The sequence below is a fragment of the Dermacentor variabilis genome, chromosome 9 (genome assembly GCF_050947875.1).
Source record: "Dermacentor variabilis isolate Ectoservices chromosome 9, ASM5094787v1, whole genome shotgun sequence".
NCBI lineage: Eukaryota > Metazoa > Arthropoda > Arachnida > Ixodida > Ixodidae > Dermacentor > Dermacentor variabilis.
Genome location: NC_134576.1, coordinates 93177059 through 93196960, shown reverse-complemented (window position 1 = coordinate 93196960; position 19902 = coordinate 93177059). Strand labels below are relative to the sequence as shown.

The window sequence follows — 19902 nt, the reverse complement described above, 5'->3', positions numbered from 1 at the left end:
CATCTTGAATATATCAGTAAGGTCACCAATCAATCACAAATTCGATATACTAATGACGTCACCAATCACATTTGTGTTGCTATATCTATTTACTATGGCGGCCACCATCTTGAATTTCTCGGACTGAAAATTTCACGATGAGGGGAGGTGGTAGCAGACCCCAAGAAATCGAGAAACGTGATGAGTAAGAGCTAACGCTCTTCAAATATACTTTCGTTCGGCGTTGACAAACACATCTACTTCGTCTGTTTTCTGTTCTGTTTCTTCTTCAAGTGACTTCATTTTCTTCTGTGTCGTTGCACGTCATTGCTTGTTCCTTTCCCTTCTTCCATCTACCGCTTCGAGGGAGAAGTAGTCAACATCCTGAGCTCTACGAAGAGGCGGGTGTTTTTAGAGAGGATTGGCTTTCTCAGGCTGTGTTGGACATATAGTTGCTTGCTTGACAGCTTCCCAGAAAAGCTTCACAGTTGTGCTTTGTGTATGTTTCTCTTCCTACAAAGTCTTATGCATGCTACGGTCTTTCCCGCAAGTTGCTTTCTTTGCGGACTTCAGTTTCACTGACGTGTTGCTGAATTATTTCTTCCAACAACTCTACAATCCACTTTCAACGCGCAAGCTGTGGCATGTCTTTCTCTCGGTGCGTCGGCCAGACCATGTTCCTCCTCTGATATATGTCACTTGCAGAGATAAAGGGTGACTGTGAATGCGTCTTCTCCTCTGCCGAGCGCAAACAAGGGTAATTCCTGGCTTTGGTACTTTATTCGAGCTTCGCCGCTCCTTCGGTGGACGCTGTTATGAAGGGCCTCGCCACATTTTCATAGGTCTGTTCACCTTGCCATCGTTTCCCATAAACCTTGTCTTGAATTGCTTCAGTTTCGCCTTACGCCGTCGTCCAACTAGTGCTGCAGCCACTTTATTCTTTTCTTTATTTTGCACAATGCCCTTTCGTTTCTTTCTTTTGCAACAGGCATACACACCCTTCCAACGCTGCTTGAACTGCTTGCGTCGTTTGGGTCCTTTCGCGGACACATAGCCGATGCGAAGTTTCGAGGTGTACACATCGTACTGCGTTCTTAAATTAGCCCATTCGTTTCTGCCCCTAGCGTGGCGTACGAGTTGAAAGGGTGTATGAGCTAACGCACTACTTTTCTTTGGCGCTCGTTTGTAGCGCCTGAACTCCCCATGGTTGCTGTGGCCGTTTTTATGTACTTTCATGGTATATTAATGGCAGTTTCTTCGTTCAGCACACATCAGTCCCTTTAATTCTTGCGATAGCTTGACATTTTTTTTCATTTACATGCTGCGAATACTTACATGACACATCTGTTGGCGGCAACGTCGACTCTGAGAGGCCCTTGAAACAACCATCCAAACACTGAACCAAGAGCTACCAAGTTTGTGTTGTGGCTGTAACGTTAAATTTCTCCCATCATAAATGCCCCCAGACTGTCCACACCAATCGATAGGCTGAAGCCATGTTTTGTTGAAGAAGCTTGTCAACAATTCTATGTTTGTTTCTTTCGATGGTCATTACAAATTCGCTCTCTGCTGGAACCTGCGTCAGGTCTTGACATATGCATGACACTTCAATTTCTTCAACTCTATATACACAGTGTCGTCATAATAACTGTGAACGCTAACTTCTAAAATTCGACGTTCTTGTGGATTGTAAGTCCTTTGGCTGAACGTATTGAGATGCATAACAGTGCAGTCAAGTGCTTTGAGGCCTAATGCTTTAGACATGTACTCTCGGATGGAAGTTCTCTGGCTCTCTTCATTAACGGTGCCTCTAAAGCAGCCGCAGCTCCGTCCAGAGATTACCCACCGTCGGAAGCTCTGCAGCAAAACTTTTGGAGTCCACGCAAGGGAAGCTTGTGTACCAATTGTTGGCTTCTAACGTTGTAGTTTGATTACTACACGCTTAAGAAAAATTACATCCTTTGGGTCGTATCCTGCTATGCAACAATAATCGTCATCTTTTTAACACTGCGAGCCCGTTACTTCCAAGTCACGAGCGGTATGTGCGTTATCAGCATGACAAAGCGTTCTCTACAGGAAAGTAGCGAGCGTAGCGCTTTCAAGAAAGGAAACGCAAGCAAGACAGATTATTATTGTTGTGTGGCAAATATACACCTCAAAAGTAGTACATTTGTTTAAGAGTATGTCTTGTCACCATGTCGGATCACGCGTGGATGATACATGTCTTCCATTACACATATCGCAGTTTACTTTTCGCCAACAATTTCCAACCAAGTGGCCACGCATATAGTAGTAGTACAATAATTCAGTGAAAACAGCGATTGTCCTTGGTGAGCCTTTTCAACATTCCTTCCTTGCTGAGAGACGGGTCACAAACTTCGACCAGCGGTTGTGCAGAGCCTCAAAAGAAACACGTTTTCCGCTTTGTTGCAGAAGTGGACAATCCTGCAGTAGTGGGTTTGCTGAGACCTGCTCTTGCCTGTCGTACGCTTTTTTGGCAAACCCGCCTCGTTGTTTGCCCAGGACACTTCTTTCCCTGCTTTCCACCTCCACAAGCACATGTTCCGTGATGACTTTCAAGTTCATTCTCCGCAGGCGTAGTCCCTGAAGTTGTAGCCGTCTACGATGCAGAATCAGTAGCAACGCGCCTTTTTTTTTTTGGGCAGCTTCATATTTGCTACCCGTCAATAGTAACCCACGGCTGGATTTGCTGGCGAGTCTTCGAGGAGAATGTGTGTCATCATTGTTGAGTAACTAGCAGGGGTGACTTTAAGTTCCTTCAATCTCATAATGTAACACTCTACGTGGTCTATCAGCCGGCGCATTCTCTTGGAACGCCGTCTTGCGAGTAGATTGATGGTAAAGACCTCAGCTGCGACAGCTGTGTATTTTTGAACGATGCGACGGGTGTCGCCAAAGAGTCTGGTTAGGATGTCGGTAGCATCGTCATAGCAGCCTCCTGTCCCTTGCAAGCCGTTTATGGGTGCAGCTGCTACTGCACGTAAACAGGCACGCAAGTACTGAAAATGTTTGCCTTTAGTAAGACTTTCACATTCACGTACGGAAGTCTTAAGTGGTTCCCAGAAACTCGGCCATTTGCACATCTCTAAAAGCATTGAACGTTCATCTTGGGAAGTTTGACGGAGCAGCCGCTGCGGTACCTCAACTCTTTCCTGAGCACTGGCTGATGGTACTGCCGTGTTGTCGAGCACATGCACTTTCGTGTACAGAATAAATGAAGTTCTACTTATCATTTAGCATGACAGGTCATGTGGTCGGCTAAGCGCGCTATGTAAGGTACTAATACTAAGGAGACAAACGTTCTTCTTGCCGCTATGATCCCCAGCTGCGCTGCGTTACCTCGAGTTCGAGCTCCTTAAAGCGCAGGACTCTTGGCTTTTGCGAAGTCGGAGGTATAGTGACCCTTTACCTTCATTGCCACACAGTGTGCTCCGGTTAAGAGAGGCGCGCAGAGCCTTTCTTAAGCGGAGCACACTCTGTGGAGCACACTGACCCCTGCATGTCTGCAGCCACGCGCGAGACAGGGAAAAGCAAAAAATTAAGGCCGGTCGTCTCGACTATGCGCGTGTGTACTCACGTTTATCACATGCGTGGCGCGGTCACGATATATCGACGTCACAATCGGCCTCTCGCGTGAGTCTTCGATCGTCCAGGTGGCGGCCGCCGTAAGGAAGCCGCCATCGATCCTGCCTATAAACGCCAAGTCCCCATTTGTCGTTTCCTGCTAGGCCCGTGTTACCCGCTAATGTCTCCGTTTTTCCATTCTTCTCCCTGCTTTCCTTTCCCCCTTTTCCTCATTCCCATATTGTCGTGTGCGTACGGACTTTCCAAATCTTTCCTTTTGTGCTTTAGCGACGGGGCCGATTTGCTTATGTTCTGTTTCGCGTGCAACGTTTGCTGCTTCAATGTCTATCGCTCTTTTTGCCGTTGCCGGTCTTTTTTGGAGTGCGTGTTTTGACAGTCACTCGTCTGCAGGAAATCCTGCCGTGCTGCGATTTGTTGTGTTATTCCGCGTCGTTACTTCCTGGTTGAATCGAATTTTAGTTATGAGGACTATAGTTTCGATTTTAACGACGCAGTCCCCAGGCAGCGTTCTTGTTGTATTTCCTTCTTTGTCTTTTGGAATAGCGTTCCATGTCCTTCAGCACCACAAGGAAACAAAAATGACGACATTGTCGGTTAAAGGTGACAAGACATCACGTTTATTCGCATAAAGATGTTCACCATCTGCCACGATGCATTTTGTTACAAAGGTGATCCGCTCACGGCTGTGTGTAAGCAATGTATGTTAGAGCGGTGGCTGACGTTCTCTACATTTCTTCGAACGGGAGACTGAGGGTTGGGGATGCCGTCAGTGCTGGGTGGGAATGTGTCTTTGAGTGAGGGGAAACGGGAAATGTAAGTAGATAGCACTTTCCCAGCCGCTGCCACATTGTTGAGATTGAGAGTTTGGAATGAAGTTGGCCAGGCTGTGGGCTCATTTTACTCATACAGTCCACGTAATCATATTGAGTAGCTGAATGTGCTCTAGAAAAAAAATGTAGTTGAAAACGGCAAGAAACCACTCAGCGTGATGAACTGAGGAAATTTGCAAGCAAGATTCTATAGCAGACACAAGACAAGGGTAATTGAAGCTCTCTAACAGAAGCATTTGTACTGCAGCACACTCAGTATTTCAGGCTGCTCACGATGACGCCTCTTTCATGTCATAATATCAGCTTGAATATATTCAGTACCTCTGAATAGTGTAGTGAGATTGTTGGATGGAGCTGGGGGGACGGGGGGGGGGAGGAACAAACAATTCCCTACTGTGTCCCTGTTCTTGCGGTATTCCACTAGTGTTTCATTAAGCAGATGCATTTCTTACCGAGGTATCTGGACATTCTCAGTGTTAGTTGTAATTTTACATTCCACGCCCCCAGCGTGTGGCCTAATTTTAATCCAATTCATACGCATACGACAAACGTTGTCCAGTCCTAACAACCGCTCCGTTGCTTCGCGGTGAAAAAAATATTTAAAAAAAACGCCGCCCTCGCCGTTGTCTTTTATTATCAACAATATGGCGGATGCACGTGCTGCGCGGACGCCGGGCCACGCGGACGAGTGCATGGGAGGGGAAAATGGTCACGTGTTACCGAGCGCACTCGTCCTCTCAACCAATCCCCCTTCCCTCCCTGCTTCTCTCTGTCTCTCCCACCGCTCACCCCTCTCAGTACACCTTTCTTTCCTAGGATTAATCAACTCAGCGACCGCCGCCTCCCAGCACGCCTCTTGTTTTCTTTCTTTCGGCGCCGTTTTTCAGAACCGAGGCCGCCCGCTGCATGCGACAAGAGGCCACCCCCGCCCCCTGCTTTGTTCGCTGCATCTTTCGTATGTTCTGTTTAGTTTCCACCGGCGGGCGGCCAGCGAAATGGCCAGGGAAGGACGGAACGTGAACGACAACCGAATAACGGCTGATTCGGCTCTTCGTTCAATCTCTACCACTCTTGGCGTCCCCCTTTCCCAAACCCTCCTTTCCTGGTCCCTCCTCCACCTCCTTCCTCATTTCCCTGTGGCGGTGACGGCGCGACGGTCAGCTCGTTTTTATATGCGATTTTTTTTCGCGATTCGCCGGCTTTCCTCCTCGTGTGAGGCGTAGTGGAAAGAGCCTGTCGGTCGGTCCCCGCGGTGTGGTCTTTTTTTGAAAAGTAACGTCGGCGGGGACGCCACGCCAGAACTTGGCGAGAACTGACTGCCATCGCTGGCTGCAGAAACACAGCGAGTGAGACATGCGGTGGGCTCCGGGCTGATGACCGCGTCCTTTTTGTTTACGTGCTTCGAACTGGTCGGCTTCGCGGTTTGGATAATTACGCCTTTGTGTGAACTGAAGGCCTTTGGAAAGTGACACTGTCTTCGCGTTACCTGCGAGCGAAAAAAAGGAAGTGCAAGAGTGAAAGAGTCCCCCTTGGATGAACTTCGTCATGAATCTAGCTTGGTTGGCCTGCGTCGTTACAACTGGTGAGTTTCTGGCTCATGTATACCTTCCTTTTCCTTTCTTTTTTCACACGGGTAAGCAAGAATGCCATCTTAGTTAAAGGAGCGTTTGAAGCAATATGCAATGGTGGACGATACTTGAGAATTAGTTGTCATTCTATATAAACGCTTGCGCTCCGTAGATGTACCAGTGGTTTGATTGGAATTACTGAAGTGCGCTTCTCCACGTAAAGTGACCTTTAGCAAGGACCGCCTGCACCAATGTGTGCGCATTAATCTTCCAACGCGCCGTTATGTGTCGTTCCGAAACTTTACTTCTATGAAGGACGGTTTCGGAAATAAAGCTTCTCTTTCTCAGTGATAATTTTCAGCAGCTACTAGAGTTCAACTCAACACCTAACTTTACACTCTCATTGATTTAGTTGGCAGGTTTTAACCGCTCAAAACTACACTCCAGGGCTTCACGTCCAAGGTTGCCGTAGACAAGGGCTCCAGATTAATATTCACCAATAGGGATTCTTCGACGCACGCGTAAATGTAAGCCCATGTTTTCTTCTCGCTTGTTCTGCATTTCTTAACCGTCCTTAACGCATCGAACCAGCGGCTTCGTGCGTAGCGGCTGATCACCAAAAATAATCGTTACGGGGATATCGTGTCACATTAAGGAAATCGGGGTTCTCGTCGTTTGTACGATGACGCTCAAGTTTTTGTTATCTCTGTTTTTTTACTGGTGATAGCCAGTTAGCAGTGCACCAAGGTCTTTCGCCGAGTCAGTCCGTGGACAGGTGACCGTGTAGCGCTTCCAGAGGAGGCCGCTTCGGGGCACCACAAGCGTAGTGAGTAGTTAAGATGTGGTATCAATTCAACACTAGTAATACACTTAGTCAATCAATAAATATACCGGAGTGTATGCATAAACTAGGGAAAAACCTCAAACACCCACCAAGATATAATGAAGATGGAGCGGAATGCAGCAATAATAAGACCTAGAGCACTCTGAACCTACAATAAATATGATGTGGTGCGAAAAATTTGGAAAAGAGGAATGGCGTCAGTGCTAATGTTTGCAAATGCCATTTCCTGCTTAAAATAAAATGAAAATGTTGTCGCGAATGGGAGAGAGAGAGAGAGAGAGAGATGAATAAATGAAAGGCAGGGAGGTTAACCAGGACTGAGCCCTGTTGGCTATCCTGCACTGGGGGAAGGGAAAAAGGGGAAGAAAATATCGAGAGAACAAAAGAAAGTCCACCGTGTCTGTCATTGATGCAGTGACAATTATCGGTCTTATAACCTGCCGTGGTTCCTTAGTGGCTATGGTGTTGGAGTGCTAAGCACGAGGTCGCGGGATCAAATCCCGGCCGCGGCGGCCGCATTTCGATGAGGGCAAAATGCGAAGACACCCGTGTACTTCGATTTAGGTGCACGTTAAAGAACCCCAGGTGGTCGAAATTTCCGGAGTCCTCCACTACGGCGTGCCTCGTAATCAGAAAGTGGTTTTGGCACCTAAAACCTCATGATTTAATTTTAATCGGTTTTATGTCCCAGATGGTCCCTCAGTCCGGTAGCCTTAAGAAATCGCAGCAGCGCATTTGTGACGTACTGCAGCTGTGATATGCTTGGCCATGTTCCCAAGTTCTTGTCCACCGATAAAGGTATTCCGTCTAGGTGGTTTAGAGCTGTAGGCGGTCAAGTCTCTCACTTTCAAAGAACGGGCAGTAGCACAGGAGGTGTTCTATGGTCTCCCCGACGCTAACGCTGCGTTATCGGCCATTCCTGTCAACAATTACTATGCATTGATGAATGCAGCGCCCAGGCGTAAGCGACACGGCGCTGTTTCCTTGCTTCGGGGACGACCAAGAAAACAGGATGCCTCGATGCGCGTGCCAGAGGCGCGCACGTCGAGGCCCCATTTAGGCATCTTTTAGGCCCGCTACAGGCACCCTACAGATATCTTACAGGCAGGGCACCCTACAAGCAACATGCGCAGCCGAATAGAAGGGTTGAGAGAATGCAAACAATGGAGAGTAAAGTTAGGTGTGTATCAATTTGGTAATGGCATACCATGTGCTAGCTAGCTTGCTTAGGTGCCGGACTGCGTCGACCCTCGAAAAAGGCATCTATAGAAACACGGTTTGTTCCTTCATATGATTTTATAGCAGTTTCGTCAGCGAGGTTGTTGCTGGAGATACCACCATGACCAGACAGCCACTGAAACACGATGTTGTCGGGGTTTGAAGTTAACCAATGGACCGTGGGCCGTTTTGGAGTTTAGGGCGTCCGGCAAAATCACGAATTAGGCAGTGCACGGTGACATGGGTTGGGATTGTTTTGAAGTGAGAGGGGCGTTGAGCAGAATGAGCTTTGAAGAACGAATCACGAACATGGATGAAGCTAAATGGACGGCTGAAATGCACAAATGTATTTACCTCAAATGTTTCTACAGAGAAGGGAGCAAGAGGTAAAGAAAGTCGGCAGCCAAGTACAAGGCAATTGAAAGTACCGGTATAAGCAACCAGATGTCATCAAAAGGAATGTGAGATAAACAGAAACGGTAAGTTGGATGCGAAGGGTGGAAACAAAAAAGTTCATCGTTAGATTTACAATTACGGGAAAAATATACCCGGTGAGAAAATATGTACGATAACACAGAGATAACTTAAAGGACCTTGTAGTTCGAGGTCCGAGCTGGCGGATGCCTGAGAACAAAAGTATATCGGAGCAAATATTCACCACAGGATGAGGCATGCGTCTATGCAGCAAAGGTTCGGAGACGACTCGGCACCTCAATATATTTACTCAGCAACGAACGCACGCCTAGCAGACGTGCTAGATTCAAAGCGGATGGGAGCATTACCAAGTCAGGTCTCAAGATAGGCAAGAGACATTTAGAGTACTGGTGGAATAAAAGCAAGGAAATGATCGGTAAAGTCAGAGTCATGACAGGCATGTGTAATTTGGTTTTAATAACGTGAGTGAAGACCAAAGAGAGATAGGCAACATTCTATACTGCTATGCATGTTTATAATACCTGATTATGTTACCTGAATCAGGCTGTGTGTCTATTTGTCGCCGCCTTCCTTGGAAGGGGCACGGGCCAATAGAAATCATTATCATTCATTGTTAGGCAGCGCGGAAGCGGGCTCTCGGACAGAAGGCAGTTCCACGTTGCACCTCATCATCCTTCCGCAAGCTCAGCTTCGTGCTTACCACATGACGAACAAAAAAAAAAAAGAAAGAACAACGTATGCTACTGTGGGAATAAGAAGTTGGGAGCCAGATATATATATATATATATATATATATATATATATATATATATATATATATATATATATATATATATATATATAACCTTTCTTAGCTACTAGTAGCGTCTGGCGTATTTTTTGTGCGTGCACCCACAAAAAAGAAAGAAAGGAAGAAAGAAAGAAAGAAAGTGCATCGGCCTTTCACCTCTGCAGGAAAGCTGCCAGCTGGAGCCCGCTCACAGCTCGATGACTTCATTTTCGCTAATGTAAATGTTAGGGTTATTGGAAAACAAAAGCTAGTTCTTTCAAGCTAGAATGCTACATTTGGCTGAGTAAGCAAACTAATTATTTGTTAGCCCCAGATGGCATTTTTATTCGGCTGCGATATCAGAATCAACATCAAAATTTGTGCTCGAAGTTCGCGTTTCATCCTGAAACAAGGGACATAAAGACTGATCTGTAAAGAGAAAACAGTTTATTTAAGCACTCGAAACCGCTTTTCGGCGGGTAAATAATCGAACCTAACTATCACGTTTGAGCTGGACAGCGCACATATAACCTTTCATAAAAGGAAAAAAAAATTGACACCCACTCGTATGTAGCACGAAGGTACAAAGGTTACCTACACGGGTTTCTAAGTTTTGCCACATAACCTTTCAATTCTTACGTTGTCACCGACTGTAGGTACCTTTTGATCTGTAAAACAAGCTGCACTCTCCTGTAAAGGGGCCAGGGAGCGAGCTTAGCAAGTTTCGAGAACACTCACTGCATCGCTAAAGGCCAAATACAAGAAAATAAATTTAACTCCATGACGGCACACTGACGTACGAACGCTGGGGTGTCGGGGAAAAAAACCATTTGAATCATATCTTATCCTCTTATAAGGAACCTACTACAGTGAACTTAACAAAAATACAGTTTTTAAAAGAATATTTCATCACTCAAAAGTAACTTAGTGTTTCCTTCTAGCTTACCAATCTAGCGTTCGTTCAAGTTAGGCTACATAACAGTATGGGTTGAATTTCTGGAATGTCGAAAATATTGGCCTTGTATATACTTTTCCGAAAGCTTGGCGTTCGAAACGCAAAAATGAAGCACATGTGGCAATGCTACTACGTCCACAGACGTATGGCCGCTCTGGCAACATTTCTTTAAGGCTACTTGACAGTTTATCAGCAAACGAAAGATTAAATTGCGTTCTAAGGTAAGCACGGACTCAAATGACATTTTAAAGACTTGTACCGCCGGATAATGACGAAAATAAGCGAATACACTGCACACTTATTGAAATCATATTGAACGTCATTAACGCTGGCGTTCGGACATGGAGTATAAGAAAAGTTGTTCAATTTCTTCTTCAATCATCATCATCATCATCATCATCATTGATGTCCACTGCAGGACAAAGACCTCTCATTGCGATCTCCAATTACCCTGTTCTGCGCCAATCGATTTCAACTAGCGCCCGCGAATTTCCTAATTTCATCGCCCACCTAAAGTCTTCTGCCGTCCTCGACTGCGCTTCCCATCTCTTGGCACCCATTCTGTAACCCTAATGGTCCACCGGTTATCTAACCGGCGCATTACATGACCTGCCCAGCTCCATTTTTTTTTCTCTTAATGTCAATTAGAATATCGGCTATACCGGTTTACTCTATGATCCAAACCGGTCCTTTTCTCTTAACGTTATGCCTTGCATTCTTTATTCCATCGCTCTTCCCGCGTTCCTTAACTTGCTTTCAAGCTTCTTTGTCAGTCTCGAAGTTTCTGCCCCATGTGTCAGCACCGGTAAAATGCACTGGTGGTACACCTTCCTTTACACGCGGAGTTGCCACTAATATCGCGGACATCCGCGCCAAATTACCGTCATTGATTTTTCCAAAGAACTTTGAATTTCTTGGCGTCTTATCGTCACTATCACAGCTTTATCGCTGCTGTTGAACGCAGTGGCAAATGAATCCCTTACTCGTCGTCATCGGTACACTTCGACCTTAAATATGTGCCTCGCACTTCTACGGACATGCGTTACTTCCAAAGGTTAAGTATCAGTCTATACTAAGTTACTAAGCCTTTCTTTTTGTGTTCCATTAAAGAACTCGTCAAGGAAGGCCAGTAAACAGGGGAACAACCGTTGTGGAGTTAACCACACTGTGAAAGAATTTACACCCTTAAAAATGAGAAAGGGTGTAAATGTGTCTATAACTCAGACTTTTAGGGTGTCGGTTATACAAATGACACCCTAAGGGCGTGAGCTATATACACATTTATACCATTTTTGGCTTACAAGGGTGTAAATTATATTACAGTGCGTGGATTCCGCACGTGCCGCCCAATCTTGTGGGCCACGAGTTAAGCAAATAAGTTCTGTCGAAATCCGCAAGGCGGAGTCAGATTCGTAAAAATGAGAGATACGGAAGTAGAGATTGGAGGAAAGACTTAGAGGTCATAAACGAGAGGATATCTCCCCGACTGGCTACCCGGTACTGGGGAAGGGGAAAAGAGGTACGAGAGGTGAGTTAAAAATGAAAGGTGTCAGTCCATAAAGGGAATGCATTCGTTTTGTTTGCAGCAATAAAGTTAGAAACACGTAGATGGCAACTTCACAGTTTAAAGGGTATTATTATAAAAAAAAAAAAACAATCACACGCTTACACTTTCATTTGCGATCGACGGCAGGCTGCCCGTAAAGGGTACTTTGTAACATGCACATTCGCTGCAGCCAGCTGAATCACTCGTTACGCTTCCAATGGTTCGCCGTGATATCTTGGACATCATTTGTGATTGCCTAATTCGGAGTTAAGAATTCGATACTTGAGTGGAGAAGCGGCCAAATGATCTCGTTTTTATAACTGTCTTTCAAGCGGTGAATGTAAGATTATTGACTGTGGTGCTGGAAATGTTTACATTAATTTTTTTTTTCACACCTGAAGCCGTTCGATTAGTGCGCGCAGCGCCGGCGCTTCTGTCGGCTATATTCAAAGGTGAGACTGCTCGTTTGCCGGAGAGCTTTGCGCCCGGCTAGGCCATGTCAGCGCATACGCTTTTCTGAAAGATCAGCTTTGTTCGCATGACGCGCATGTTCTTCGGAGCTATCGGAAGCAACAGCTGTTTGGTTCTGTACACGTGTCTCTGCACAAGTTTGAACATCCGCATTACAAACGATGAAACTAAAAGTTATAGGCGCAGCGTGAAAAGACAGAGCAGCCGATATTCTAGCTGAGATTAAGCGTAAAAAACGGAGTTGGGTAGGTTATGCAATGCGTAGGGCACTAGAGTTACTGAGTGGGCGCCAAGGGAAGGCAACAGTATTGTTGTTGTGGCGCAACTGGAAAATTTGAAGGCATTTAGGGTGGTGTCAGCTGGCGCAAATACGCGATGTAATTGTAATTGTAATCGCTGAAAGAGGACTTCGTCCTGCAGTGAACATAAAAACTCGAGGTAGTTTCACAAGCAAACTGTATCCTCATTTTTCTCCGTTCAGACGTCAGTTGGTGTGAAAGCGAGCGGGATTACCTAACACCTTCCGTCCCGTTGGAATTCACTTATGCTGTCTACATTCTCGTTCCCCCTATTTCGCCGCAACTCGTCGCTGCCTCTTCCAAGCCATGGTGGCCGGCGGTTGCAGCTGCGTGGAGTGTTTCGGAACAACGGCTACTTCATTATCAGCGGAAACCATCGTGTCAAAAGACAAAGCCAGTTCTCTCCTTCCCCTGTCTCTCTCCCTTTTCCATAACCTTTTGTTTCGGCTGTTTTTCTCTCTGGCATTAACGTTACGCCGGCGCTTCGGGCCAGGAAATAAGCTGACCAGGTCGCGTGTGTCACCTGCGCCGTCCGTCTTCCGGTGTTTTATGCCCAAACCAGGGCGGAGCTGACCTCGCTGGATGCGGCGTCACGTGATCTGTCTGTGACCAACCGCGAGGCGCCGAATCCGGGGCTCTGTGGTTTGTTGTGCGTGTACGGCGACAGCTCACGTCGCCCGGTGTTTGGCGGCCATCTCACCTTGTTTGTGCAGAGTGCGTACTTTTTGCTCATGGCAAATTGTGTTTTAATGTTTTTTTTTTCACCTTGCCCTTGCGCGATTATAAATACGTCGTCGACGGGCAGTCATTAGAGCAGCGTAGTCTCGAAAGCGAATGGAGGTCGTAGTCTCGGTTTTGAAGTGGTCGTCGTGTTTTCGAAACCATAGAAAGACTCAGTCTCTATCGTGCTATACGTCTCTTACGGTTCTATTCGATAAAATGAAAACACATAATTGAATCAACGATGGAAATCAAAGAACGCTTCGTATCTATGGCTCTGTACAGCGTCTCTAGTAGCACCCTATACAGTACACTTCTGTGCCTCTCGATGAAAAAAAAACAGCAACAAATTATAGGTGCGATTATTGTCGCGGCACCAGCATGCGGTGCTGCTCTGTGCCTGTGTACAGCTGCGCTCGAAGCCCGTATCGCTCTCGCCACATCGTACCTGTGTTTCACCAGTGCGTGCGCAGAGACGCCCGAATCCCGCTTCGCTGCGCCAGCATTTTAAGCAGGCCGCACACCGCTATTCGGCGTCTACTACCGCGTGCTTGGCTTTTCAACCAATTCTCCATCCTCCCACACGCACTCAGTGCTTACTCTCTTCCTTTTTTCCTCTTTCTATTCGCCTTTCCCCCCACCTCCAATGTGGGGTAGCAAGCCGGGTGCTCGTCTGGTTGACCTCCCTGCCTTTCCTGTCCTTGCGCTCTCTCTTTCACTCTCTCTCTCTCTCTGCGGCCACGTGGAACCATCAGAACTCGCGATAGGGCCCACTTCAGTCCGACCAGTCAAGCCTTGAGGCGTGGGCAATGTTCGCACGGTGGAATGACAGCAAGGCATTGATGGTAGATTTGACTGACCCCTATACCGCGCCCCCAACTCAGTTTGCAGCGATGTGGACCGCCCTCTGCATTGGTGCCAGAGAAATCCCGCCGCAGCCAAACGTTCTGCTGCTCCAAGAGCAATCGAATATAGCCACACTCCCAGCTCGATTGTGGGATATCGCCTCAGAGCGCTCTGAGCTGGGGCACGGTGCTCTGAATGAACCGGGCGAATGTGTTCCGAGTTCTCGCTTTCAACAAACCGAATGTAAATCGTACCACCGGAGTGCCCTAGAACGCTCGAAAGCGACGAGTCAAATGTGCTATATACTCAGCGGCTACAGACGCAGCGGGATATGTCGCCTTTCCCGTTCTTTTAGTGAGTGCACTTTAAAGAAGTGGTTAAGGGGACTTCCACCTCTACTGTTTGTGTACGGTGGTGTGGTCTGTATCATATGGGCTGGAAGCTCCTGCTGTGACGTTTTTTTTTTTTTTTTTACCACGTATAGGCAACTGATTCATTAATAGGTTTTAATCGCGCAAGGGCCACTTCTGGCCAGAGAGCGTCAAGTATAAATAACTCCGCGATAACTTCTGAAATAAACCTGATTTGAAACGACAATCAAACTGCAACCAGCAACGAACTCTGCGTTGGAGCGCTGGAGTGGTAGTATCGCCAGGGCGTCGGTGATGAGCCATAATAGTAAAAGAGCCAGTAACGAAGCCGAACCGGGCTGTCGGAATGCGTGATCAGGCACCGGCGCCTGTAAGAACGGCAGAGTATACAGGATCACGTGTCGCGTGTAACGGAGGGTAGAGAAGTACTAAACTCAGACATTGTGAATCACTTGAAAGCACTCGGTGACAGCGAAGGCATCGCGCCGGATGTCATGAAGCGTTTGCAAAGTATTGGGGGAGGGGTGGAAGGGCACTACAGGGACGTGGCAAAAGAGACCCGTAATGCTTCTGAAAGGTGGGAGAAATACTTTATACAGCCTCGCTTTCATGAATGAGTTGCTTGGATTGGCATTGTTGCGATATAATGCAACTGAACACGCATTCACGCCGCCGTCGTGCTGTCACGGTATTGATAGCGCATGCCCGGCCCGCGCGTGGAGAGAGAGGGAAAGGGATATAAGAAAGCAAGGAATGCTAACCAGTCAAGGGTCTGGCTGGCTACTCTACACTGGGGGACGGAAGAAGGGGAAGACAGATAAGGTAGAAAGAGAGAGAGAGAGTATAGAGACGTGCACAGACAGTCATTGTGTCAAAGCCACTCGCGCAAACCAGACGTTCTCAGAAAGCACAAAAGTGCCTTCACTGCCTTCTGAGCCAATCATCAGTGAGGGCGGTGCTCTAGTACTGTCTGTTCACTCAGAGGACGATCATCTAGCGTCCTCAATGTCCCTGGAGAGGCGAGAGATGTCCAGTGCGTTTGATTGGAAAACCGAGCGTCCCAAGTGGACGCACCGTCAGGCTCGAGCTTCGCAATCGGCCCTGCGCCGGAGTTGCGGCAGCGTTCTGCCTTCCGCTGCTGCATGGCATGAATGTTGTGCGCGCAAGCACTAATGGCGAATTCGGCAAATCGCACGGAGGCGCACCGGGGCGCCACGATGCGCCGTGTCATCCAATCATCATCGCCCCAGAGTAACCCGATGCGCGCCGGTGTGATTTGCCGAATTCGCCGTTAGTGTTCCTGCTTTGCAGCTATGGGGCTTGCCCCGCCGTGGTGGTGGTCTGGGCGGACGCGCCAGCAGTGGTCTCAGCGGAGAGTAAAATTGAAGCTACGGTCACGCCCACGGCTTTGCGTCGAATGCATCTCGTGCACCATTGCATTCGAGTGGCAAAATCTGCCTTGCACTTTGTACACGACGCCGTCGGGCGACGCTTCTCGTTACGCGAGCGTCGTGAGACGCTGCGTAGCTTCCGGAGCGCTGTAACAGAAGCAGTTACAGCGCTTGGCACTTTTTCAGTATAGGTCACTCACTCACTCACTCACTCACTCACTCACTCACTCACTCACTCACTCACTCACTCACTCACTCACTCACTCACTCACTCAATCACTCACTCATTTACTAACTCACTAACTCAATCACTCCCTCGCTCACTGACTCGCTCGCTCACTCACTCACTCACTCACTCACTCACTCACTCACTCACTCACTCACTCACTCACTCACTCACTCACTCACTCACTCACTCACTCACTCACTCACGCACTCAATCACTGCCAGTGCTCACTTCGACGTTCACTTTAGCAACACAAGAAAGGCGCTTTTTTCTTTCACACCGGTCTACCGCTACCGTCCTGAGTACATATAACTCAATATGGAAGAGTTCGATCTCATATATATTACGAGAGTTAGCTTAAAAGGAGCACGTCTTGAATGAAATATTTTTGCAATACTCTTACATTTTGAGCTAATAAATGATTTGCAGAAATATTCAAATCACGGGTACAAACGTTATACCAGAAAGTCTCTGGATGCTTAGTAATATCATGCCTTCTAACTTTGTTTCTGTTTCTCCATGGGCATCGTAATTGTAATTGTCCGAGCGTCCTTCTGAAAGAGTCCGTTCTTATTCAATAAAATAAAACTTAACAAAAAGAAATCAAATATGACTGCACTTCGGGAACGTCCTGATCCGTAAAATTGACCTCATGGCAATAGCAACTAGCCATCTGGATGATACTTCTTATTTTTTTTTTCTATACCGTGCTGCAATGTTCCTTCGACAGTGGCGGTGTTATACATATTGTGCCCAAACACAGATATAGATTTATTTACGTACGGCTGCTGAACTTATTTTCAACAGAATACCATTACAATTTTTCTTGGAAAATTCATTGTCACTGTTCGGCAGTCCTTTAAGAGCAGTAGTTTGCTGCGACATGGTAAAAGAAATATAAAAAAATTTGGAGGTGATACCAAGTAACAAACTCACACTTAATAAATGAAAAAAAAAAAGCAATCGAAACTTGAGACATACGTAAGACTAACAGTGCAGCCAGATTACATCCAGTAGTGCGCACACGTCTTCGAAACTATACGTCATCCGCTGGACACAGAAATTGCCTGGAAATTAGGTAGTCATGTTGCGCAAGGGATAGGATGGAAATCAAAACTTAACAGAAAGAAAACGAACATGACCTCATTTTTGGAACGTCCTGACCCGTAAAACTGACCTTATGGCAACGGCAACTAGCCATCTGGGTGCCTTACATGACATATTTGCTGCGTAGTAGCTGGTGACAGTTTTGCAAAGTTGTCGTTGTCGTTTAACAAAATGCGCGCTAAATTTATTTAGGCGAATGGACAGGGGACACATGATGCGTTTCTCGTGCATCAATGCAAAAAAAGAAGGAAAGAAAAAGCTATGGAATTTTCCCGATTATCAAATAGAGCTATGACAAAACAAAACGAAATCGTCCGCAGTCAGAAATTTTCTTCCTGTGACGTGCATTCACCACTGACGCCGCGCGTACCGGAGGTGTCTCTATTTTTGCGATAATGTAGTTTGCCCTTGGTCAGAACAAAACCCTGGCCTAGCGTCGCATTATTACGCCTTGGGCGCGGATCGCTAAAGGGGCGGGGGAGCTGGGCCTGATGCATTAACCGCGCGTCGGATCTAAATGTGCAGTGTCACGTGTATCACCATTAAACGCTTGCGCATGGGCAATGCAACGTGGAAAAGACTGCTCTGCTGGCGAAAGCACGTTAAGTTTGGTCTGAACCGCCACGACGCCCCAGTGGCTGCACCGTTCGGCTTTTTGCCAGACACGTGACAGGTTCTCTACCACACCTCTATATCCCATCTTTCCCGTCCCCCAGAAGAGGGTAGCCAACCAGACGCATTTCTGGTTAACTACAATGCCTTCTCTCTTTCCTCCTCCTCCTCTTCCTGCTCATCGATTCGCGACCGCGATACACGCCTTTCTGTGACAAAAATCTGTGATATAAAACGCGCGACAATCTTTTATATTTAAACGTGTCATTTTTGTTGTTCCTTTATGTGCGCAAACTTTAAGACTATGTGTTCATTAAAGGAGTTATTGTTGACTGGAGTTCGCGCAAGGCTCACAATCGGGCGAAAAACAAGGAATGTGCAAGGGACGTGTACCCGTGTACATTGGTTGCGCTGCACCAACGTCAACACGAATGCCTGTCAACTCACTCAGTTTGCCATCTTATGAAGTTAGTGAACGTTTCGTCTGAGTAGGCAGAGCGGCCGGAAAATTGTTTGAAGTAAGCCTATATCCCCCCCTTCCACTTCCCCTCCGCAGTGGCGTATAACCAGAAATTTCTTGTTCCGGAAGGAGCGCAGAAGGGAGCGGGTATAGATATTTCAAGGGGGAGGGGCACGTTTACAGTGTACCACCCCCTGGCTACGCCACTGCCTATTTCCAGGAGGCTCGAGTGGCGATAACTAAAAAGAAAAAAAAAGAAAGCATGGCAGATAGCACCGCAAGAGCTGCTGCTCTGAACAGGGGCCCTATAACGTTAAAATATTCCAATACGTTTCTATTCCAATTTCCTGACGTCAAATTTGCGTAACCACCGACGCAAGCACCGGGCAGTCACCCGCAGGGTTGTCTGAACAGACCAATCAAATGCTCTCCTCGTTCATAGGAGGTCACTTTTGTTAGCTTGAAAAACGAATCATTGACTACACTGAGCGGCTTCTCGTATCTAATTGGCTGACAAGAGGCGAGGAGAACGCTCAAGTGGAGAGGGATTCACTGGGGCAGAGCCAGTGCACTGAAAATCAATAACCGGGTGAAGAGGGTGGTGCCGGCGTCTGCGATTGGTCGGCTTCCCCTTACTTTGCTTGTGGTGTCTGGCCGAAACTCGCGGCGGCGTGGTACGGAAGCTTAAGAATGACGCTAAAACTGACCCTCAGCAAAGAAGAGTTGGCAGAATGAGGTAGTAAACGTGCCGAAAGTGTTTGAAAACGTTACACGGCCACGCAAGAAGTTTTTTTACACGCAAATACCGCCAGCGTCTCAGTGATCGGCGGCAGCCATCTTTTTATTCCTTTCGGAACAGGGTCATCATCATCATCATCAGCCTGTTTACGCCCACTGCAGGGCAAAGGCCTCTCCCATACTTCTCCAACAACCCCGGTCGTGTACTAATTGTGGCCATGCCGTCCCTGCAAACTTCTTAATCTCATCCGCCCACCTAACTTTCTGCCGCCCCCTGCTACGCTTCCCTTCCCTTGGGATCCAGTCCGTAACCCTTAATGACCATCGGTTATCTTCCCTCCTCATTACATGTCCTGCCCATGCCCATTTCTTTTTCTTCATTTCAACTAAGATGTCATTAACTCGCGTTTGTTCCCTCACCCAATCTGCTCTTTTCTTATCCCTTAACGTTACACCTATCATTCTTCTTTCCATAGCTCGTTGTGTCGTCCCCAATTTGAGTAGAACCCTTTTCGTAAGCCTCCAGGTTTCTGCCCCGTAGGTGAGTACTGGTAAGACACAGCTATTATATACTTTTCTCTTGAGGGATAACGGCAACCTGCTGTTCATGATTTGGGACTGCCTGCCAAACGCACTCCAGCCCATTCTTATTCTTCTGATTATTTCGGAACGGGGTCATCATCATCATCATCATCAGCCTAGTTACGCCCACTGCAGAGCAAAGGCCTCTCCCATACTTCTCCAACTACCCCGGTCATGTACTAATTGTGGCCATGTTGTCCCTGCAAACGTCTTAATGTCATCCGCCCACCTAACTTTCTGCCGCCCCCTGCTACGCATCCCTTCCCTTGGAATCCAGTCCGTAACCCTTAGTGACCATCGGTTATCTTCCCTCCTCATTACATGTCCGG

The 19902-nt window shown here is 47.1% G+C and overlaps 2 protein-coding genes across 2 annotated transcripts in view; one reads left to right on the top strand and one right to left on the bottom strand.

Moving 5' to 3' along the window:
- Positions 1-19902, bottom strand: part of LOC142557140 (prolyl 4-hydroxylase subunit alpha-2-like) — a 124923-nt gene that overhangs the window by 57170 nt on the left and 47851 nt on the right. The gene's annotated exons all lie outside the window — the stretch shown is intronic.
- The window catches only part of LOC142557141 (uncharacterized), a 64910-nt gene continuing 50684 nt past the window's right edge, over positions 5677-19902 (top strand). Inside the window, exon 1 of the mRNA XM_075668789.1 lies at positions 5677-5997. Within this exon, the coding sequence (XP_075524904.1) occupies positions 5949-5997 (49 nt within the window). The 5' untranslated portion in view covers positions 5677-5948. The remainder of the gene's footprint in view (positions 5998-19902) is intronic.